Raw genomic sequence first — 24,763 nt, forward strand, 5'->3', positions numbered from 1 at the left:
CCCCATGACCCCCACAACCCCCCATACTCCCACACCCCATGACCCAACAACCCCCTATACTCCCACACCCCATGACCCAACCCCCCATACTCCCACACCCCATGACCCAACAACCCCCCATACTCCCACACCCCATGACCCAACAACCCCCTATACTCCCACACCCCATGACCCAACCCCCCATACTCCCACACCCCATGACCCTACCCCCCATACTCCCACACCCCATGACCCAACAACCCCCCATACTCCCACACCCCATGACCCCACAACCCCCATACTCCCACACCCCATGACCCAACCCCCCATACTCCCACACCCCATGACCCTACCCCCCATACTCCCACACCCCATGACCCAATCCCCCATACTCCCACACCCCATGACCCAACCCCCATACTCCCACACCCCATGACTCCAACCCCCCATACTCCCACACCCCATGACCCCACAACCCCCATGCTCCCACACCCTATGACCCCACAACCTCCCATACTCCTGTACCCCATGACCCCCACAACCCCCCATGCTCCCACACCACATGAGCTCCCTCTGCCACCTTCCCCACCCACCGTGATCCCTTCACTCCCAGCTGCAGAGGATGCCTGAAAACAAGAGAAGCCCCTTGGGACAGTGGTCTCCAGGACAGGGGTGTGCAGGCTGATGCTGAGGCTGGAGGAGAGAAGATGCCCCTCCACACTGCCCTGACTAGCCTGCACCTGGGCATGCTCTGCACAGAGCCTCTCAGCATGGACACCCCCAGGCTTGCTCTGCACAGAGCCTCTCAGCATGGACACCCCCAGGCTTGCTCTGCACAGAGCCTCTCAGCATGGGGACCCCAGGCATGCTCTGCACAGAGCCCCTCAGCATTGACACCCCCAGGCTTGCTCTGCACAGAGCCTCTCAGCATGGACACCCCCAGGCTTGCTCTGCACAGAGCCTCTCAGCATGGACACCCCCAGGCTTGCTCTGCACAGAGCCTCTCAGCATGGACACCCCCAGGCTTGCTCTGCACAGAGCCTCTCAGCATGGACACCCCCAGGCTTGCTCTGCACAGAGCTTCTCAGCATGGACACCCCCAGGCTTGCTCTGCACAGAGCCTCTCGGCATGGACCCCCCAGGCATGCTCTGCACAGAGCCCCTCAGCATTGACACCCCCAGGCTTGCTCTGCACAGAGCCTCTCAGCATGGACACCCCCAGGCTTGCTCTGCACAGAGCCTCTCAGCATTGACACCCCCAGGCTTGCTCTGCACAGAGCCTCTCAGCATGGACACCCCCAGGCTTGCTCTGCACAGAGCCTCTCAGCATGGACACCCCCAGGCTTGCTCTGCACAGAGCCTCTCAGCATGGGGACCCCAGGCATGCTCTGCACAGAGCCCCTCAGCATTGACACCCCCAGGCTTGCTCTGCACAGAGCCTCTCAGCATGGACACCCCCAGGCTTGCTCTGCACAGAGCCTCTCAGCATGGGGACCCCAGGCATGCTCTGCACAGAGCCCCTCAGCATTGACACCCCCAGGCTTGCTCTGCACAGAGCCTCTCAGCATGGACACCCCCAGGCTTGCTCTGCACAGAGCCTCTCAGCATGGACACCCCCAGGCTTGCTCTGCACAGAGCCTCTCAGCATGGACACCCCCAGGCTTGCTCTGCACAGAGCCTCTCAGCATGGACACCCCCAGGCTTGCTCTGCACAGAGCCTGTCGGCATGGGGACCCCACGCATGCTCTGCACAGAGCCTCTCGGCATGGGGACCCCAGGCATGCTCTGCACAGAGCCTGTCGGCATGGGGACCCCACGCATGCTCTGCACAGAGCCTCTCGGCATGGGGACCCCAGGCATGCTCTGCACAGAGCCTCTCAGCATGGGACCTAGCACACAGCACCACAGCTACCTGTGACAGATGTCCATAGGCAGATCCCTGAACCCCCAAGATGCGAAGTTAGAATCTCCAGGGTGGAGCCTGGGAAGTTGCATTTTACAAGGGCCCCTGCTGACTGTGAAGCCTGTGGACATGATCTAACCACTGCCCCACGGGACTGAGGCCCCTGAACACGTGTGTCCTGCCACACCCAAAAGCATGCTCACAGGGCACGTCATCACCCCCCGAGTGGTCACTGGCAGCTGTGGCTACTCCCAACCAGGATGACTGTGCCTTGGTGCTGCAGACAGGCATCTGCCTACAGGGTTGGCCAAGTGCCTGCAAACCCCGGCAGGTCCCCCAACCCGGGGCTCATGGAGCCAGGCAGGACTCCTTCCAAAGGCCGGGCCTGTGCAAGGAGCCCTCGTGTCTGGTGGGTGTCAGGGTGTCACTCTCACCACCTCTTCCTCCAGAGGGGCCGCACCTCAGGGGAGCCTTCCCTCCACATAAACTCTTGGTTCCATGGGTGGTGACTTGAGCCTACGAATGTGCCTCATGAAACAGAAAAGGCTGCTGCTCCCAGCAGAGGTGCTGGCGGTGAGGAAGGAGTGTGCTCTGTCTAGGTGGGGCATGTTCTTCTACCACAAAGGGTCCTGAAAGAGCCTCGTTAGTTGATGAGAGAAGGAAGGACCCCCATCACCCAGCTCTCAAGAGCTTAGAATGGGTAGGGGAGATGGGAAAAAAATACACAGATGAGACACAGAGCCTGGCCCTATTACTCCCTGTGAGAAAGCAGGGACCGGGGAGGGCGGCTGGACAATGTCAGGTGCCGAAGAGCAGCCAAGCTTCCCTCAGCCTCGGGTGCAGTAGGAGAGCTTGTATGAGGAGGAAAATGTGACATTTTGGGAGCTCAAGGAAAGGAGAGGAGCCTAAGCCCATTGCTGTGCTGGAGACACCAGGACTTACTGCACATCTGGGAGTTAACCCTTGGGAATTTTTCTCTAGACAGAATGTCCAGATCCCCCTCAATCACGGAATAATCTGCCAACAGCATGAGAAAGTGGTTCCCAAGCCTGGTGGTCTCATGCTGGAATCACCTAAGCAGCTTTTTGTAAAAGGAAAAAAAAAAGTACTGATGCCCAGAAACTTCTGGTTCAGACGTGATAGAGTAGCTGGCATTAGACTCACCCTTCTGCAGTGAACAACTCTAGAAGCTGAACAAGATGCACAGTGCAGGGGCAGGAAGAGACAAGGAGAGCAGAGCCTCTCAGCCCTGGGCCCCAGACACACAGCGTCGCAGCCCCTGCAACGGCTGTCCACAGGCAGATTCCTGAGCCTGTAAATCAGTGCCTCTCAGGACGGGGCAGAGACGGGGGAGTGGGGGGCGCCTCCGCTAACACTTTCCCCGAGGGCGTTCTCAAAACCTCTTTCCTGGGAAATAGCCCAAGCTGCAGAGGCCTCTTTTGTTGCAGGAAACCAGGATCAGAATTTGGTTGGGGCTGCTACAGCAGCTGGGATTTGGAGAGCGGAGGAGGGAATGGAGGGAAAGGAATGCCAAAGGTCTGAGTAAGGATTCCCTCGGGTCCTTGGTCCACTGCTAAGTTGTTCACGTGCAAGGCAGGACTCCCAGAGACCTGGCAGGACTCCCAGAGACCTTGCAGGAGCTAGTTCCTGAGAATCTGAACGGTAAGCAGAAATGTAAGTGGGTGCACGTTCCTGGGGAGACATTGCAATTCAAGCCCTGGCAGAACAGGAAATCATAGTGAATTCTCTAGGCATTTAGTTGAGACCATGCAAAGGCTACACTCCAGGGGCAGGACAATGTCCCAGGAGTGAACGCTTCATATTAAGAGAAAACGGAAGCAGACCTTCCCTACCAAAGCCTGAAACCTCGGAAGGATCCCGGTAGCCTGCTGGTCAGTAACTGCTCCAAAAAAACTCAATGTTCTGTAGAAAACATAACATAATGCACAGCCTCACAACACGTCACCCACGGTGCCAAGAATGTAACGAAAATCACTAGACACGTGAAGAAGCAGGGAGAAGTAACCAATCATGAAGCTAAGTCTGTGGCAACCAAAGATAACGAGAGTTAGTGGATAAGAACTTAAAAAAATAACTGTGATTGATAGAAACGGACCCATAGATGCTGAGGATATTGAAGTAAGCAGGTAAGAGCCTTTTAAATCACTGTAATTAACACATAATATTTTTCTCATAAACATAGAAAGTGAATAAAATATTGTCATTCAAATGAGAATTAGGATCTATTTAAAAAAGTAAGTCAGCACTCAATCCTACATACAGGGTCTAAAATTAGAAATTCATTACAAAGGTTTGAAAGCAGACTGAACACAGTAAAATCACAAGCCCAAAAAATGATAGAAAATATCCAACCAAAGCACAAAAGAAAAAACAGAATAGAGCTCGAGAGAAATGTGAGGTGGAGTCAAAGCATCCTACATACGTGTAATTGGAGTTCCAGAAAGAGAAAGGAGAAGGAGTAATATTTCACTAAATAATGGTCAAGAACTTTCCATATCTGATGAAAGACATCACGTCAGATTCAAGAGCAAGGAGCGAGGTGGGGCTTTGCTGTCCTGAGGCGAGGCATCTGCTCCACCCACCACCCTGCAATTCCCCTCTTCGCCCTGTGAACATGCAGGAGAAAGCTGTGCACGTGGCCACCCAGGATGCGACAGGCACTCGTACGACGGCCAAGTGTGGGACATGACCCAAATGCACCTCACAGAAGGACGGATGACCGCGTGGCAACAGACGTGTGTGGCATGTGCGGTGTGGCCGGCTGACTCAGCTGTGACACGCTGGGGTAGACGAAGCAGGAGCGGCAGGAGGGAGCTGCAGGGAGGGGCTGTCCCTACCGGGTCCCACCCCAGCACTGGGTTACAGTGGACACATGCGGCCCGATCATCATGCCTTTCCTGCAGATTTGAGCCTGTTCTCTGTAGATGTCTCCTCAGCATCCACAAAATGGAAAGAAAATCAAACCCTGTTGCCAGGTATCACCCTCCGGAAATTCCGGGTTAGTTCTGCCCTGGGACTATAAAGGCTCCCAACATTCCCAAACTCCATCCAAGCAGGTGTCTCTAGACACCCACACCCCGGACTGTGGGCAGCTACTCAGGGTGGGGCCTCACCTCAGGGACCTCCTCACCTTCTGCAAGGCAAGCCCCTGCGTGGCGACGCTCTGGCCCCAGAAGCGGAGAGTGGGCTGTGTCTGGCTGTGGGTGGCTGCAAATCGCAATCCAGGGTCTTCAGGGAAACCGAAGTGTTGTGTGGGAGCCAGGCTGGGGGCTCAGGGGAAGTGGCCACTGCACTCGGCAACAACATTGTTGAAGACACACAAAGGCCCAGACTGTGCGACCCCACGGGAGAGCAGGGCCTAGCCCAAGACCTTGGCCGGTTACCTGACTGCAGCCTCTGGGCGAAAAGCATGGACAGGCTACTCCTCCCACCCCCACCACCAAAATAGCACTCGGGGGGAAACTGACCCCATTTTTTCAGCTGCATTTTTGTGGGGTTTTAACTACTGCTGTAGATAAGTATTCCACTTTAGCTAGTTGTCTAGACAACCAGAGGCGGAGAGACCAACACGATAAATCGCAGATCTTTATGGGAAAAAGAAACTGGCTTTTGCCTGTAATTCTTTAGATTTATAGAGTCTTTAACAACAATTTGAGCTTGTATTTTAGCAAATGTGCTTGAGCGTGCGGTAGCTGTGGGCACCCAGACAGCTCTCACAGGCTCCGTGGTGACACGGCACAGATCTGCCACGCGGCTGCTCCCGGGGCTGCTCAGCCCTGTCCTCAGAGCGTGTCACCAGCCAGCTGTGTGGGCAGGATGGGCACGTCAGGTCATCGCAGCGTGCTGAGGAAGCACCTGTGGGCGGGAAGTGCCTTGCCCCTCCCACGTCTGACTTCAGTGGAAATTTGGCCAAGCTGGGGAGCCCAGCTTCTTCAGGAGCACGGAGGGGGCCACGTGCGGATGAGGATTTGGCTCCGGAGCCCTCCCAGGCTCCAGGTTCCCCTGCTGTACAATCGAGGGGTCTGCACAGTGGAACCACGAGGGCCTGAGATGATGGGCCCTGGGCCAGTGGGTGATTCCTGAGCTTCTTAGCCAGGGCATTCTGATGTGTGCAGGGCATAGAGGCAGCTCTGACCCCGGTGCCACCCACCACAGCCTTCTGGGCAGGAGAGGGCGTCCCTGACCCACTGGATAACCTGGCTTCCAGCAGCTTCTCCAGCAGCCCAGGCCTAGTGCAGCCTCGCAGCCCTGCATGTCCAGCCATGACCTGGCAGCAGTGACTGTGCTTGTCTGGAGCATCTGTTGGCCCCATGTCCCCACCCTGCAGGTCCCTCCCGTGTTCCCTCCACCCGGCTTCCCCTCTGAGACACTGAGGACCACCAGGAGCCACACTTCCAGGCCTGCACTTAGGGTTCCAGGACGAGATGGGGGGCTTGCCTGTTAAAGCTGCCACACTCCAAGAGCAGCTGCGGCCCTGCCCGCCTGGGCTTGCAGCCCTGCCCGCCTGGGCTTCCGCCCCTGCCCGCCTTCTGGCCCTGCCTGCCTGGGCTTCTGCCCCTGCCCACCTTCTGGCCCTGCCCGCCTGGGCTTCCGCTCCTGCCCAGGTCCTGCCCTGCTGTGTGGCCCCTCCTGTCTCTCCCCATCCAGGGCTGGCCAAGGTGTCCAGTGGGCCCCTGAGATGGCAACAGCCTCCCCTTGGCACCCAGGAGCCTCAGCTCAGAAGATCTACAGTCAGGCTGGTGTCTGGGCCAAGGCTGGGGTGCTAGGGCAGGGGGCAGGCAGAGCCCCCAACAGCCAGGGAGCCGATCAGGGGGATGAGGCGGCCTCTGACTCTGGGCCTTTGTGGGGACAGGGGTGCTGTGGTCTTTGCAAACAGGCTTCATCTCGTTGAAATCCAGTCAACACATATTTATTGAACACCTGCCCTAGGTGCTGGGGACTGAGTAAGAACGAAACAGACCCAAGGTGAAGACAGGAGGCTTTGCTGGCCAGAGTCAGGGAGGGAGAACCTGGAGGCACAGGGCCCATTTTGGGAAGAGCAGAGGGTGGTCCTGGGTGTGTGCTGAACGCCCAGGACTCTCTCAGACCCTCCCTCCCTCACCGGCCCTGCCAGACGTGACCGTCCTCGGGGTGGACCGTGGTGGGATGGGTTCCACCCCGTGGGAGATGCGCCCACAGAGAGCGCACGCTTGCTGGGGTTGTGGCCACACGTGTGGTCATAAGTAGACACGAGAGGCACGGAAAGCCCAGCTCCCACAGCATGCTGGTCAGGCCAGCCTCATCCGCAGTGCCCCTCCCCAGGACTCAGACACCACCCTCCCGGGGCCACAGCCATGTGCCCATGCCCCGGGGCGGGAGCCAGCGCGGGATGGCTCTCGAGGGAGCAGTGTCTGACTGTCAGCAAAGACGGATTCCTCCCAGAGGCTAGTGCTCCCTGCAGCAGAGAGCCACCCCTGACCCGCTGTGTCCTCGCCCAGGGCCCGGCCAGGCCGAGCATCCCACACCAGGATGTTCTGGGACACGGCTGCCAGCTGGTGCTTTGGCCACAGAAACAGCAAAATGTCCACCTGATGTTAGGGACCAATGTTGTGTGGTATTTTCAGCCATGATGGTTGCTGAGGTCTCTTATTGGGAGACTCCGAGGCCTCCGCGGCCCGCCCGGCCTTGCTGGGGCCTTGTGAGCTGGGCTGGAGGCTGCCCTGGCACCTGGGAAGGACGTTCCTGCAGGCTGCAGCTCCTGCCAGGCCCAGGGAGCCGCTGTCCTGCCCCTGGCTCAAAGGCCCAGCAGTGCCTTGCACCTCCAGCCCACTGGCTCTGCTGACACTTAGGGCAAGGCCCTGCCTCTGGACCCCCCCACTCACCCAGCCTGCCTCTCCTCTCAGCCAGACCCAGTCCTCAGACGTCCCCAGTCCCCTGGGGCTGGGTCACCCTCCTCTCACTTTTCTGCTCCAGCCCTGTTTCAAGGCTCTCTCTGGGCAGCTTCCACTCCAGGCCTCCCCATCCTCACGAAGTTGCTCCTCGACCCAAGGCTGGACGCCACGCTGTGCCACAGTCCCTGCAGCTGGAGTGGCCACACACCTGCCCGGCTCTCCCTGCCCCTCCACCTCACGCTTGAACTCCAGACTCTGGCTCACAGCCGGGCCTGGGGACCGAGCTCCAGACTTTCCCTCACAGCCGGGCCTGGGGACCGAACTCCAGACTCTCCCTCACAGCCGGTTCTGGGGACTGAACTCCAGACTCTCCCTCACAGCCGGGCCTGGGGACCGAACTCCAGACTCTCCCTCACAGCCGGGCCTGGGGACCGAACTCCAGACTCTCCCTCACAGCCGGTTCTGGGGACTGAACTCCAGACTCTCGCTCACAGCCGGGCCTGGGGACTGAACTCCAGACTCTCCCTCACAGCCGGTTCTGGGGACTGAACTCCAGACTCTCGCACACAGCCGGGCCTGGGGACTGAACTCCAGACTCTCGCTCACAGCCGGGCCTGGGGACTGAACTCCAGACTCTCCCTCACAGCCGGTTCTGGGGACTGAACTCCAGACTCTCCCTCACAGCCGGGCCTGGGGACTGAACTCCAGACTCTCGCTCACAGCCGGGCCTGGGGACTGAACTCCAGACTCTCCCTCACAGCCGGTTCTGGGGACTGAACTCCAGACTCTCCCTCACAGCCGGTTCTGGGGACTGAACTCCAGACTCTCCCTCACAGCCGGGCCTGGGGACTGAACTCCAGACTCTGGCTCACAGCCGGGCCTGGGGACTGAACTCCAGATTCTCGCTCACAGCCAGTTCTGGGGATTGAACTCCAGACTCTCCCTCACAGCCGGGCCTGGGGATTGAACTCCAGACTCTCGTTCACAGCCGGGCCTGGGGACTGAACTCCAGACTCTCCCTCACAGCCGGGCCTGGGGACTGAAATCCAGACTCTCGCTCACAGCCAGTTCTGGGGATTGAACTCCAGACTCTCCCTCACAGCTGGGCCTGGGGATTGAACTCCAGACTCTGGCTCACAGCCGTGCCTGGGGATTGAACTCCAGACTCTGGCTCACAGCCGGGCCTGGGGATTGAACTCCAGACTTTCCCTCACAGCCGGGCCTGGGGAGCTGCCCCTCACGTCACCACTGGGTTTTAGAGGCCAGGGTGTTCTCTCATAAATGATGGCCTTAAAGGAGAAGATTTGAGGTTCTGCAGTCCTTGTCAGTTGGGCAAGAAAGCCCCATTGGGACAGGATCCCCAGGAAGAAAGGGTCCTGGTGGCTGGATTCCTGGTGCCACCAGAAGCTCTATTGCCACAGCCAATGCCCTCAGGGCACCTCTTGTGCTCTGGGCACGGAGCCAAGGACTCGCTGGGATTTTCATTATTTCATTTAAATCGCACAAAACCAGGATCTAGACAGACAGATGTCTGGGCTCTGGGATGGGGGCTGAGGGCGAACTGACAAGAGCCGCGCCCCTCGTGAGGCCTGGGCGGCTGTGGTCAGGGCTGGGAGAGGAAGGGCATCCCAGCAGCTGTGCGGACCGGGCTGGGCTCCAACAGCCAGGTCTGGGGGAAGGGCTGAGTCTCCCGTGCATGGGAGGTGAGCCCCCAGCCAACCCTGCCCCACAGGACCCAAGCAGGCCCCGAGCTCCTGGATGTCGGCGGTGGGGGCTCACGGGCAGCACTGGTCTTCCCACCTAAAGGGCATCTCTGTGTTTAAACATCGAAACGATAAATAAAGGCGAGGTCCCAAATCTATGGATTCTGTAGGAAAAACCACATAAGATTTTGAAACAGGCCAGAGAAGACTCTGACTGTCCTTGTATTAGAACGCTGGAGCCCTGGGGACGAGCTGAGCCCTGCACGGCCTGTGCCTTCATCCCTGACTCAGCTATTCCACAATTCTACGGAATGAAAAGTTAAAGTTGGAGAAGACTGTGAGCAAAGCGTTCCCCTCCTGGGCACAGATGGAGGTGACTCCTGCTCATTGGAATGCCAGTGGTTTTTGTCAGGCAGGGAGCGTGACTATGAGGGTCAAACCCTCGTTCGAATTGGTGTTAACATCTCGTTTCCTCATTAATGAGCTAATGAAATCTTTGACATGTATTTGCTGCATATCTCTATGAGAATCATTATACTGTCTGTTAACATTTATCCTCGAACAGTGTGGTTAAAAATCCCCAAATTTCAACAGTTTTATTTAGAGAAAAGATGATTCTGAAATTTATATGGAGCTACAGAGGGCCAAGGAGAGGCAGGTTATTCTCGAAGGCGAACAAGGTGGGAGAAGGTGCTACTCCAGAAATGAGGGCTTTTCGTAGAGCGAGGATCATTTCTAAAAAGCAGGGTGGAGGAGGGACTGCTGAGCAGACACGCCAGGAAGTCCACTCTCGTGAGGATATGTGGGGTCCGGCAGAGAGGTGCCGTGGGGTGGGGGCGATCTTTTAGTAAGGGCTGCTATGGACTAAATATGGAAGACGAAACTATTAAACGTTTAAAGATGAAGCTTTGTGACTTCAGAATCAAAAGATTTCCTAAACAAGACACAGTGAGTACCCATCCTAAAGAGAGAGAGAAACGAATTAGATTGATTTACTTTAAAATTTAAGACCTCAGATCATAACATGACGCCCTTAACTTGGAAAAAAAACCCACAGAACCAGCAAACGCCTGCGTTTTGCTCTAAGTTTTGGGATCCGCCTGCCCCCGCCTGCAAAAACACCCGAGTGGAGGAGAGAGATCAGGTGGGGATGGGGAGTGAAGAAACAGACTGGACCCCGCTTTCGAAAATCTGAAATAAAAATCCAGAAGAATCAGCTCGAGGAGTTGCCAGTCGCTGCCTCTGGGGCTCACATCGCGGCTGAGAGGGGACGGCAGGGAACCGCTGGTTTATGTTATGAGCCTTTACTTAAGGAGAAAGCTGTCTTCCTCTACTGAGAACATCAAATCCAACCAGACACGTGGAAGGGACACGTCGCACTGGGCAGTGGCAGCCGCCTGTCCCTCCCACCTTCCCAGGACAGCGGCAGCCGCTTCCTTCCTCCCCACACAGAAAAGCAAGCATTGTGGCATTCGAGGAGGGCGCCCGGTTCTTACCAGGGCTGGCTCGGGACGGGGTGAAGAGGTGTAGGGGAGGTTGGAACAAGGACCACTTTGGAAAGGCACGTTTGGGGTACCTGTGTGTATGGCATGGCAAGGTCAAAGTTACCCCACAATGGCCGGCTCTCCCTTCCTGGCTGTAGGTCCAGAGAGTGGCTGCCCATCTCCGGGAGTTCCACACGCTGGCACAGCCTGGAGGCCATCCCTGGAGACCGGGGGCCCCAGGACGCAGGCAGAGGGAGCTGCCCCAGGTGCCCGGCCACACATGTGGCAAGACCACTGTGTCCCACCAAGGTGCCTGGGGCACAGGGCTGGGGCACACACCTCTCAGAGCTCCATTCCCCCAAAATCACGGGACAGTCCCCACTCCAAAGGACAAGGGGCATCAGGTGCAATCAGTCCCTTGCAGTCTCCGGACACTCTCTTCAGCTAAGCACTGGGTCTTTGAGAACAGCGACTTCCCTGGCGCCTGGCATGGGGTGCCTGGGTCTCTGGAGCTATTAGGATGCAGCAGGTGCAGGTGCCAGTGTTAGACCTCACCGACCCACAAAACCGGCAGCTCCTCTGCTCCATCCCAAGTGCAATGCTTCAGCAGAGACGGGCGCCTCAGGGCGGCGGGGGCCATCACCCCCCACCCACCGCACTGGGGCCTCCTGGTCTCCCCTCTCTGGATCCGGTGAGTTCAACTGGAGAATCACCAGAGAATTCCCTGAGTCCCCCTGTGAGGACGTGTGAAACTCCTGCCATGAAACGCTGAGCCCTGCCTTACACCAGGTGTGACCCGGGACACTAAGAGGAGGCATCGGTGAACCCTGCGGTGGGGATGGGCGGTGCTGACTTGTAGGTTTCTTGTCTGGCGCAAGTTACAAAAGGAAGTAGAGCTGGTGTTTGCTGAGAAGGGGAGGTGAGAGTCTGGCCTGCCCCCTGGGGCTGACTGCGCGTCTGAACCTTTGTAAGTGGTCTCATGAATTTAGGGTCCTCAAAACCAACAGGGGTGGCATGAGGAGCCTGTGCTGAGAGCACCATGGGGGGTGAAGCCAGAGCCACCCAGGTGCTGCCCGTGTGCTCCCGAGCCCATGCCTGCACCATGCCCACGCCCGCCCACGCACCCCCTGCCCGCCCCCGTGCCGACACCTGCCCCCGCGCCCCCGCCGGCCCCCGCCTGCCCACGCCCGCCCACGTACCAGCCTGCGGATCTCCCGCTCGCACTCCTTCTTGATGCGGCTGATCTCCTCCTGGTGCAGGTGGTACACGCTGCGGATCTCCGCGGCCTTGATCTTGTCCGCCCGGATCACCAGCGTCAGCGCCTCCTCCACCTGCCTCTTGGCACCCTTGAGCTCGGAGATCTCCTGCTGCATCTTGACCTTCTCCACCTCGAAGCCCTTCTTGGCCTCCTCCTTGGCCTCAGACAGCAGCACGGTCTTGACCTTGTCTGGGCCGCCATCTCGCAGGGCACTGAGCAGCGCCTGCAGCCGCTGGTTCTCGTTGTCCTTGATCTTGATGACCCTGAGCAGCTCGGCCTCGTGCTGCCGAAGCAGCGCCTCACGCACGGCCTGCAGCTCCTTCATCTTCTCCTCGTGAAGCTTCGTCTTCAGCTCCGTGAGCAAGACCGCGGTCTTGTGCTGCTCATGCTCACGCACCTGCCTCAGCTCCTGGTTCTTCTCACGTTCCACTTTGCTGACCTGAAAGACAACAGCGAGACCGAGTGTGGCAGGAGCTCCGGCCACGCACACGCTCACACCTGAGTGTGCATTTGGAGGGGATCTCCCGCCACGCACATGCTCACACCTGAGTGTGCATTTGGAGGGGATCTCCCACCACGCACACGCTCACACCTGAGTGTGCATTTGGAGGGGATCTCCCGCCACGCACACGCTCACACCTGAGTGTGCATTTGGAGGGGATCTCCCGCCACGCACACGCTCACACCTGAGTGTGCATTTGGGGAAGATTTTTCTGAAACTTACGAGTTATCTTCTATTATGGAATTACCCCTTAACATGGCTACTAAAACCTGAAATCAAACCTGATTGGTGGAGAGTGGGAATATGCAGCTGTGGGATCTGCAGGAGAATCCTCAGAGGGGACACCCAGCCTGGAAAGTGAGACTGGGGACACAGTCACCGAAGACTTCCACAGAAGTCTGTGCACCTAATCCAAGATCAGGCCACACAGGGAGGCAAGACCGTCACTGCCCAGGTGAACCCACGAGGAAAGGGGGCACTCTTCCCCTCAGACACAGCCCCACGAGGAGTGGGTGGGGGCTGCACGGAGTGGGGAAGGGGCCACACCCTGCAGTGTCCTCAAGCAGCTCCCGCCCCGTTCCCTGCGTCCTCACCCACACGCAGGAGCTGCATTTGAGTCCCATGATGTTCTCAGCAAACCCAGAAACAAATCTGAGCTGCTGAGCCCCAGGGTGATGTCTGAGCTCTTGGTTACGGGGAACAAGGGGACTTCTGACTCTGGGCCACTTGTCTTCATCCAGGTGCTTAAACCTTTGTCCACACTGTTAACCATCCACAAGCTGGTGTGCAGTGGGTGCTCAGAGTCCGTTCACAGGGTGAGAAAGAGGCTAAAATCTAGATTTGCCCTGAATCTACGGCGGTGCCCTGGCCCCCTTCCCTGCCGTCTCGGGGCTCTGGTGCTCCCACCCAGCTGCGCAGCATCAGGCCCATGCTGGACTCCTGACCCCTTTGTAGCGTTTAAGCCCTTGTGAGATTGCTCTCATGGCTCAGGGATCCCACTCACCTGGCTGCCCCATGCTCCCCACAGCCCCTATCTTCTGGCCTCACAACTCTGGGGTGCACCCACAGCCCCTGCCCTCTGCCCTCTGTTCCTTTCTGGGCCTCCAAGACCATCACATACTACTAACCCCCAAGCTCTCATCACTGGCCCAGCCCTCTCCGGAGCTCTGGGGACCAGGCCATGGTTGTAAGGCCGGTTGCCTTGCCAGGAGCTCGGACACACACCACCCCCTTTTTTTTGAAAAGCTCGGAGAAGCCCGGACGAACTCAGGCAAGCTCAGACATGCTCAGGCATGTTCCCTTCTCCCATGCTCGCACAGCCTGGCCTTCCCTTAAAGAGCCCAGTATGCAAACGAGGTCTTGTAACCTCAGCCTCTTAACAACCAATAGCAGCCGAGTCTTAACAACCAATAGCAGCCGAGTAATTCCATCCAACAACAAGCCAAGTCCTAGGTAAAGGCTTGTAACTTACCCAATAGCAGTCCTGCTCTCCTACAACCAGTCGAGCTGTTTCACTCCCTATAAAAACCCCATGTCGAAGAGGAGTCTGTGCGACTTCTCCGGCCCTTCCTGTCAGGCTGCAGAAACTCACTGTATAGCCTGAATAAATTCCTTCGCATTGGATCTTCTTGTGCTGGCCTCAGCTTCTTCGCTTTAAACCCGGCGAGAACAAACCTTACGAATGGTGCCGAAACCCAGGGGGAGTTGTAAGACCCCTCCTGGGGGAAACTGACTCCTCCATGCAGAGCCAGACCGGGAAACTGCCGTTCACCACAAGGTAAGACTTCTGTTACCTACTACCCTACTTGCTGCTGTCAGGGAGTCCCTGTCCAAAAACTGCTTCGCGGCGTCAGGGATTCCACCAGGAGTCTGGGACTCCGACTGCCGTGGGTCCGTGACCTCGGCTTTCCATCGTGAGTCCGTGACTCCGGCGACTCAGCTTAGGACCTGAGTGTAAGAGGAGACGTCCCTACACTCTTGTTCTCTCCCCATGAGGGGTTTTTTAGGGTCAGGAATTTGAGGGAGACGTCCCCACTTTCCTGAACCCTCACCAGGGACCGAGGTGTGGGTATTCAGAAGCCCCATTTAAGCAGCCCTGCCTCAGGGCAGAGCTAAACCCCCCTCCCTATACCAAATTCTCTATTTTAAACTAGCCCATTGGCATAAAAAGCTCCCGTTAAGTAAGAAACTGTATTTTCAGTTTCTTTCTCTGTCTCTGTCTCTGTCTCTGTCTCTCTCTCTCCCCTCACCCTTCTTTCAAAATGGCGGCTGTTCCCCACTTCTAAGATGGTGGTCGCACCCCGCCCTTAAGATGGCAGCCGCTTTCCACTTTTAACCCTATCCTTTCTTTCTGCCTAATTCCCATGCAAGTGAGTGAGTGAGTCAGTTTATGTGTAGTCCCACGGCCTAACAGCTACGGGGCTTGTGTGGGCCTCCACCCGCGGTTCCACGGGGACGTGGCCGGGAAGGCAGCAGACGGGTCTCCCATCTGGGGGGCACCCACCCTTTGTCCGTCAGTCTTGTATTTGGTGCTGTCTTTATTGCAGCCTCTAATTTTGCCATGTGGCAGACAGTCCTAGCCCTGTCTCTTTTTGCTCTCCTCCTTATTAAAATCACTGCATTAATCACTATAGCCTGCAGGTTTTCTCAGCCACCCGCTCCGGGAAAGGAACTCTTCCCCCCGTGTTGGGTGTAGTACTTGTTCCTATCCCTTCCTTGCCTCCGACTGCCCCACAAAAGCCAACTATGGGGAACCAGAAGTCCCGCTTAGACCCCAAGTCGCCATTAGGATGCCTAGCCCAAAACCTACCCAAACTAGGGCTTTCCATAAAGAAAAGAAAAAAATGCCTTCTTTACCATCCCTCTACACTCTGAGTCTTACTTTCTCTTTAAAAATCCTTCAGTCAGCTTTCATCCCACCTCTCTGCTCAACTTGGCTACTTTGTTTCCTCTTCCATCCCATTCCCCCTCCCCCGCCCATTCCTGTCCTAAACTAATAGATACATTTGTTACACCTTGGGAGGGCCTGTCTAATCTTCCTCTCTCTAGCCCAGACCTTGCCTTTTCGTAAATAGGAGTTCAATAGTGCCAGCCGAGGGGCGACGAAAAGCAGCCTATGCAGTAGTCACAGATTCAGCCACCCTCGAGGCATGTCGCCCCCAATGTACCTACAGAATGAGGCCACCTTAACTAACCAACTCAGGCCCTCGAGATGAAGGTGACTGTTTATAATGGTGGTGGTAATGAAGGTAATTAAGATGCTGCTGCTGATGGTAATGATGATGAAGGTATAATGAAGGTGATGATGAAGGTGATGGTGAAAGTGATGATCATAATGAAGGTTATGGTGATGGTGAGGATGGTAAAGGTGACGATGCTGAAGGTGGTGATGATAAAGGTTGTAGCAATGACAGTGGTGATGATAAGGGTGATAATGAAGGGGCAACAGTCCCCAGCCTTTCTCTCGGCTAACGCTAATCAAAGCCATAAACTTCACTATTTGCTTTTATGTGCCTCCCTTAACAAACCCCCCTTAGCCGCAGTTCCCCTCTGGACTGGGTTCAACCTGTCTCAATCACCTACGGGACCTGACACCCTCCTAACAGGGATCCCACTGTTCAAGGCACACTCCCAAGATCTTTCTCTCTGCTATGGAACGACTGACAGCTCCAGCTGCAACATGACTGTAAAAGTAAGATCCACCCACTATGCACCTCCGGGAGGATACTTTTGGTGTAATGGAACCTTAACCAAGGTTATAAATGCCTCCCTTCCCTCCCCCTGTGTACCTCTTACTCTAGTCCCACAGTTAAAGGCATATGGACAAGCCGAGTTTCTACCCCTTCTTACACCTACGCCTCCCCTGTTCGCCGAAACAAATGAGCAGTCTTCCTCCCAATAGTCGCTGGTCTCTCTCTAGCATCCTCTCTAGCAGCAGCTGGACTCGGGAGCGGTGCCCTAAGGTACAGTGTCACGTCAGCCACCCAACTGGAAGACAAGCTCCGTGTGGCCGTTGAAGCATCAGCAGCCTCTCTGGCCTCCCTCCAGTGACAAATCACGTTGCTAGTCCAGGTAACTCTCCAAAATTGACAGGCCCTTGACCTACTAACAGCAGAAAAAGGAGGTATTTGTATATTTCTCCAGGAAGGATGCTGCTATTACATCAACGAATCAGGCCTAGTAGAGGAGAATAACACTCTCCACCACCTCCAGGAAGACCTCCGTAAAAAGCAAAATACAGGAGTTTTGTCCCTAAGCTGGTGGCATCCCATCCTTACCTGGCTAACCCCCATCATCACTCCTATCATCTTAATCCATTTACTGTTACTAATGGCCCCTTTTCTTCTCAGGTTCCTACAAGCTCATATGTGAGAAATTGGACGAGTGGCTGTTAACCAAATGCTGCTTCATCCCTTCGTCCGACTCTCAGTCGAGGCACCAGCCAACTGACCTGTCCCCCTTACTTCGCCCCTATTCAGCAGGAAGTAGCCAGAAAGAGCGGCGCCCTCTATCATCAAAAGGTCAGAATGTAAGGCTGGTTGCCTCACTGGGAGCTTGGACGCACACCCCCCCTCCTTCTTTTCCAAAAGCTTGGACAAGCCCGGATGAGCCCGGACGAGCTCAGGCAAGCTCAGGCATGTTCCCTTCTCCCATGCTTGCACAGCCTGGCCTTCCCTTAAAGAGCCCAGTATGCAAACGAGGTCTTGTAACCTCAGCCTCTTAACCAATAGCAGTCAAGCCTTAACAACCAATAGCAGCCGAGTCTTAACAACCAATAGCAGCCGAGTCTTAAGAACCAATAGCAGCTGAGTAATTCCAGCCAACAACAAGTCAAGTCCTAGGTAAAGGCTTGTAACTTACCCAATAGCAGTCCTGCTCTCCCACAACCAATCGAGCTGTTTCACTCCCTATAAAAACCCATGTCGAAGAGGAGTCTGTGTGACTTCTCTGACCCCTCCTGTCAGACCGCAGAACCTCACCCGGGAGCCTGAATAAATTCCTTCGCGTTGTATTTTTTCGTACTGGCCTCAGTTTCTTTCCTTTTAAACTCAGCGAGAACAAACCTTACAATGGTGACTGTGAGGGTCCTGTGTCCTGTGTGCCAGGGGCTAGCCTGTGAAGCTGCCTCTCCAGGACCCCCACTCTCTGGCTCCTCTTGGGTCCGGTGGGTGGCCCCAGCAGGACACGGGGACTATGACCACATGGACACCCACTGCTAGGCCCAGGAGCTCCGTCTGCAATCCTCACTTCCGTGGGAGGTGGCCCTGCTCTCCATGCCCCATCTCTCCTAACAGACACCCCCCTCATCCCTACAGAAGCAGGATGAAGTCAGCTGTGCCCCCACTGGCCCTGGCTCTCCCACCGCCCCTGCCTACTTCAAGAAACAGCCCCTGGGTGACCCCTCAGCCATGCCCTGGGCATCATCTGCTTCCTGCCAGGACCTGAGGAATGCAGCCATGCAAGGGGCATCTCACGTCTCATCTGTCCCAGCAGAGGTCTCCACCACAGCCCCGCTCCTGGGAAACCGCCCCTCTCAGCCAGAGCTGCTGCTCTGGCTCCCATCCTTCCCAACATCCCACCCCCAACTGTCAGCAAACCTGTCAGCTCCCACTGTGGGTGCCTCCCAAGCCTGCCACCTGCTCTCCTGCCCAGGGCCGTGTCCTCTTCCAACCCACCTCCCCAAGCTGTACCATGATCCCTTCCCCACAGAAGAGGGGTTCTGTGGAGCAGAAAGCTCAATGCTTCAGCCCCCAAGGGACCCACAGGCGTGCTTAGAATACAAGCAGGATCCTCGCAGGAACCACAGGACCTCACACCACACACACACAGGCACATGCCACACACGCAGGCACATACCACACACACTGGTACACACAGACACATGCAGGCACACACAGACACACGCAGGCACACACCACACACGCAGGCACACAGACACATGCAGGCACACACCACACACACACTGGTACACACAGACATGCAGGCACACACAGACACATGCAGGCACACACTACACACGCTGGTACACACAGACACACACGCAGGCACACATGCAGGCACACAGGACACACAGGCACACACCACACACGCAGGCACACAACACACATGCAGGCACACAGGACACATGCAGGCACACACCACACACAGGCACACAGGACACACGCAGGCACACAACACACGCAGGCACACATGACACATGCAGGCCCACACACAGGCACACACTACACACACACACCACACACATGCAGGCACACACCACACATGCAGGCACACACCACACACATGCCCCCACACACCACACACACACACACACCACACAGAGGCACACACCACACACATGCCCTCACACACACACATACACTCACATACACACATGCCCACACACACGGACACAGGCAGACACATGCACACACATACATGCCCCCACATACATGCACACACACACACATGCAGAGGTGTGTGCACACACATAATGGGGCTTGGCAACCTTGTGGTTTAGGCTACTGTGGGGCTCTGACATATGTGAACGGGACAAAAGTTGTTTCTGAAACATCCACTAACTCTGCTTCTGAAACAGTGGAGGGCGACACCTCCTTCCCCTCACATCTGCCCAGATCGGGTCACACTTTGTGAGGCCCAACATGCTTTTCCGCCAACTCAAAACCAATGCCACCCTCATCTATGGGACATCAGGTGTCTGTGTGTGTTTCTAACGGATGCCCCTGCCCTCCCCTCACCCATGGGCCTGGCCACCCTTCAGGGTAGAGTCCAGACAGCATCAGAACAGACCCTGAAGGGTGGACAAGAGCTGGAGCGTGGACACTGGCCAGGCCCCAAGGCCACCCTTTCCAGTGGACAGGGCCCAGTGCAGCCGGCCTGGCCCAGCCTGGCCACCCCAGATGGCTCTGTCCTATGCCTAGAAACAAGGTCACCCAGCTGGGTGTGGTGGGTCATGCCTGTAATCCCAGCACTTTGGGAGGCCGAAGAAGGCAGATCTCGAGGTCAGGAGATAGAGACCATCCCGCCTAACATGGTGAAACCTGTTTCTACTAAAAATACAAAAAATTAGCAGGGTGTGGTGGCACATGCCTGTAGTCCAAGCTACTTGGGAGGCTGAGACAGGAGAATCACTTGAACCCGGGAGGCAGAGGTTGCAGTGAGCCGAGATTGCACCATTGCACTCCAGCCTGGGTGACAGAGCAAGACTCCTTCTCAAAAAAAAAAAGAAAAGGAAAGAAATGAGGGCACCCACGTCACCTGCAGACTGGCGTTTCAGCAGTGACAGGCCCCACTGTGCTCCCTCCCGGGGTCAAGATTGGCTTCAACCCTCAGGTCAGACCTGGATGCCACAAGGATGGACCACGCCCCGCTCGTTCAGGTGAGATCCAATGACCAGCACAGACTGGCACGAAGCCGACGCTCCCAGGACAGGTGGCCACGACACAGACTTGACCAGGCCTCACCCGAGTGAGAAGTCCTGCAGGACACTCAGGCAGCAGGCACCATTCAGGCAAACCCGAGGTCACCCTCGAATCCGCAACTCACTGAAAGGTTTCATTGAGAATTACTGGCATCTAAATCAAAGATACATCCCAGGAATTGAGATTGTGTTGTTACTGTTTTAAACTGCAGAGAAAAGGCACTTCTTCTAATAAGCAACAAAATAGCCCAGCAAGGGCCCTGTCTGGGGTTGGCGGAGGACACACTGTGGGGGTCCTGCATTCGGACCTCAGTGCCGGGACCCCTTGCCTGCCGTGGCCCGGCTGTGCTACCATGGGCTTTGCTCTCCTGCTCCTTGGAGCTGCCCAATGCCCGCTGACGGCTGGACACGGCCATACTCATTTATGATGCGGCCACACGTTCACGGCTCCAGTGGGAGCCAGAGGACTGCTGAGCTCTCAGGACTGCTCCAGGGTTGACAGAATCTTAAATGAAATGGACAAAGGTCCTTTCACTTTTTTTCATGAGTAACTTAGTCAAGCCACGTTTCCACCAGAAACGACATTTTTCTCTACAGTCTTATTTCCAGAGAAACTATCTTCCGCTAACCTCCAACAACTGCTTAGAACTGTGGGTCCTCTTTGGAGACAACTACTTAAGGACGACTTCCTGTACGCGACTGACAAGCGCTGAAGGGCACACACCGACCTCCTCTGCCAGGCCTGTCCCGCTGGCACCGAGTCACACACAAGTCAGCATCTCTGTTTTAAACCAGTCGTAATTTCCTGAGGTCACTCCAGGAGAATGCAGAAAACTAGAGTGCAAGACCAAGGCTGTGGCACCTAGAAGGGCCCAGATGAGCGCAGCTGGGCTGACAAGCAGCTGTGCAGAGGCCTCCTCTGGGCTGCTGGTGGATTCTCAGTCTATCAGGAGCAGGGGCCCAGAGTGCCCCTCTGATCACAGAAGTGTACCAGCAGCATGACCCCTAACAGTGATCGCAGCGACCCTCCAGGGTGACCTCCAGCCATGACAGTGACCGACCCGCCAGGGTGACCTCGAGCCGTGATCAGTGACCGACCTGCCAGGGTGACTTCTAGCCATGACTGCGGTGACCACCAGGGTGACCTCTAGCCATGATCACAGTGACCCACCAGGGTGACCTCCAGCCGTGATCAGTGACCGACCTGCCAGGGTGACCTCCAGCCATGACTGCAGTGACTCACCAGGATGACCTCTAGCCATGATCACAGTGACCCGCTAGGGTGACCTCCAGCCATGATCACAGTGACCCACCAGGGTGACCTCCAGCTGTGATCACAGTGACCCACCAGGGTGACCTCCAGCGTGATCACAGTGAACACCAGGGTGACCTCTAGCCATGATTGTGGTGACCGCCAGGGTGACCTCTAGCCATGACCCACCAGGTGATTTCCAGCCGTGACCGCAGTGCCCGCCAGTGCTGGAGCTGATTCCAGAGCTGTGGAGCATGACCGTGCTCAGTGCTAATTTGAACAGATGGGCGTTTGGCAGCTCGGGGAAGTGATTATGGAATCGGAGCCACACCAGCTAACACTTCATGCACAGTCCACCCTGGCCCGGATCTCGGCAGCCACTCACCACGCTTTGCCCACATCCTGGAAAAATATGTATTCATTAGATTTGGTTGAAAAAAGAAATGAATACATTGAGGAACGCTCAATTCAAATATTTTTTTAAACACTGCATTTCTATAAATCATCAGCAAATAATTAGGAATGAAAATATCAAAAGTGCCATCTATGAATATGTGCTAGAAAACACGCCCAAGACCTCTATGCTGAAAACTACCAAGTGCTACTGACAGAAATTTAAACGCGTTTAAATAAACAGAATATATCATAGACGTCGACGCAAAGACTCAATATTATAAACATGTTTATTTTCCCCAAATTGATCTATAGATTCAGTGCAATTCAATGTATAGAAGCTTTTACCAAAAAATGCACATCTCCAAATGGATTATAAAATGTAGATGGAAATGCAAAGAACCAAGGCGGAAGAGAACCCAAAGCAGCCTCTGTCGGGAAGCGACTGCCACCAACAGTCAGCTTCTGCTGTCCGGGCACCGTGCCTCATCCTGTAATCCCAGCACTTCGGGAGGCAGAGGCAGGAGGATGGCATGAGGAGTTCAACACCAGCCTGGGCAACACAGCGAGACCCTGTCTGTACAAAAAATAAATCTAAAAATTAGCCGGGTGTGGTGGTGCATGCCTGTAGTCCCGGCTACTCGGGAGGATGAAGTGGAAGGATTGCTTGAGCCGGGGGTAGAGGCTGCAGTGAGCTGTGATCACCACTACACTCTAGCCTGGGTGACAGAGTGAGACCCTGTCTCAACAATAATGAGTAAACGTTTGCCACACTACACAGAAGCAACCACCATCCATTTTTTTCTCATGAGTCTAGAGGTCAGCTGGAGTCACGTGGCCAGGTTGGGCTCAGTGGGTAACACGTGGCACTTTTCCTGAGACTGGCTGCTAGTCTAGACATAGCCTCCTCCAGGAGATGACAGAGGTGGAGGAGTAAGCAGGGGATGCAGAGGGCTGGGCTCCGGCCTGGCCTGGGTCACACTGCACTGGCCAGAACAAAGCAAAGCTCTGCAAAGTCGCACAGCATGGGCGTCCTCCTGGGAGGGGCGGAGGACTGGCCAGTGACGTTGTCTGTGACACAGGCTCAAACACGCGACCACGGATTTATTGTAAGTGAAACTGCAGTGCAAGGTAAAGCCTGTTTATGTAAATGGTGCCAGGTCCATCTCATATCCACATTCATGCCCCACTCACATCCTGTGCCAGGATCAATCCCAGGTGGGTTTCTGATATAAAACTGAAGGGCAAAACATCACATCTTCTAGAAGAAAACATGGGAACGTGTCTCTGTGACCTGGGTACAGGCAACACTTTTCCTTAACAGGAACGCACCACAAAGCCCTGCTGCTTCTTTCCCAGGTTTCTCTTAGCCAGAGGATGAGGAGTTCCCTATTAGCAAACGTCCTTCCTCCCTGAGATACTACTGGCTGCAGGGCAGTCTGCCAGGTAGCTTTGTTCCGTATCATTAGCAGAGAGAAGACCCACAGCACCCTTGTGTATCAGAATTGCTGCCACAGAAGCCTCGCAACATCTCAGGACCTGGAACTGGCGGCCGCATCCCCTGCAGAGGGGCTTCCGGGGGCTTCTGAGGGCAGAACTTCTCCCATCAGCATCCAATCAGCAACCCCAGGGACCTGCGTGTGTAGAAGCAACTGGGTGCATTCGGCTTTGTATTGACTTGCGCGTCCTTAAACAATATTGCTAATGCTTTCGGCCACTCACAGGTCATCCACCTCAGGGCTTTGAGACAGAATCCTGGGAGGTACAAGTCAAATTCCCTAAAGCAGGTCAAGAGTGATCAGTGAGCCCTGAACCGAGGTGACAACTGCTTTCAGACCAGGTATGTGCAGCGTCCTGGTCACCAGGTAGGTGTATTTCCTGTACGTTTCAGTAAGTCGTGCTCTAGAAAGTGGGAAGGTCACGGTCTTTCAAACCCTAATTGTGCATGCTCCCGGGTGAGACCTGGTTTTTTCTGAAGAGTAGGAAAGAATGGGACAGCCGAACGGGGCAGAAGGGAAAGAGGGAGGGAGCGAGGACAGGGGCTTTGCAGCCAGGCAGCAGGAGGCTGACCAGGAAGTGGCAGCCGGGGCGTCAGACGCGTCCACCGTGTGAGCCGCTGTCCGAGGGGAGGCGCAGCGCTGCCCTCTCCAGGGAGACGTGTGGCTGTCGGATCCCAGACTCTTTTAGGAAACGATTTCCCCACTCCTACAGGCACAGAACACTCAGGTTCCCACAGTAATGAGCAGACAGTCCCCAGGGGAAGGCAGGAGACCTCTTTTAAATGCAAAACATTCATGTAAATCTCTGTGAAGCAGAGCCACGGGGGCCTTCTAGACAAAAACACTGAGGAATACAATCGAACAAAATAAGGAGCCAGGAAAAAAGATCCTTCTTAAAACCTAATGAGATAGAATGTTCTGGAAGCAAGCGTGAGGCAGGTGAAGGAGAAGAGCACGGCCCTCTCGGGGCTTCCCAACTGCCCTGAGTGCCCAGGGCTGGTCCCAGCCCTGTCTCGCCCTGCCCTGTCCTCCGGGCAGCATCACCCACCACCCAGAGACCTCCACTCCCACACCTGAGGCCCATGCACCCTGAGGGAGAGCGGGCACCCGCCCCCACCTGGGCGTCGCTGTGAGGCTCCAGGGTGGCCTGTCCCATGTAGAGTCCTTGATGTCCTCTGGTGCCCAGTGCCCATCATCCTCGCCCAGACGCCACCTCAGCAAAGGGCAGCCCGGCCACCGGGCCTCAGGCCCAAGCCCAGAGCATCCCTGCACCGTCCACCCGCACGCTCCACCTGATGCCTGCCCACACATGCTGGCGCCTCTGTCCCATTCCCCTCCACGGCTGCCACCCTCAGCCATGGCACAGACCTCTGAGCAGCTGCCTCTCATGGTTCTCTGCTCCCCTCAGCCCCTCCCACAGCAGCAAGAGGGTATATTTAAAACATCAAAATATTTTAAATACATAAAGACATTTATAAT

The 24,763-nt window shown here is 55.9% G+C and overlaps 1 protein-coding gene across 1 annotated transcript in view; it reads right to left on the bottom strand.

Moving 5' to 3' along the window:
* The window catches only part of JAKMIP3 (Janus kinase and microtubule interacting protein 3), a 104,565-nt gene that overhangs the window by 38,639 nt on the left and 41,163 nt on the right, over positions 1-24,763 (bottom strand). The window contains 1 exon segment of the mRNA XM_064371853.1: positions 12,160-12,657. Within this exon segment, the coding sequence (XP_064227923.1) occupies positions 12,160-12,657 (498 nt within the window).

The sequence above is a fragment of the Aotus nancymaae genome, unplaced genomic scaffold (genome assembly GCF_030222135.1).
Source record: "Aotus nancymaae isolate 86718 unplaced genomic scaffold, 86718_ANA_hifiasm-v0.15.2.pri h1tg000193l, whole genome shotgun sequence".
Classification (NCBI taxonomy): Eukaryota; Metazoa; Chordata; class Mammalia; order Primates; family Aotidae; genus Aotus; species Aotus nancymaae.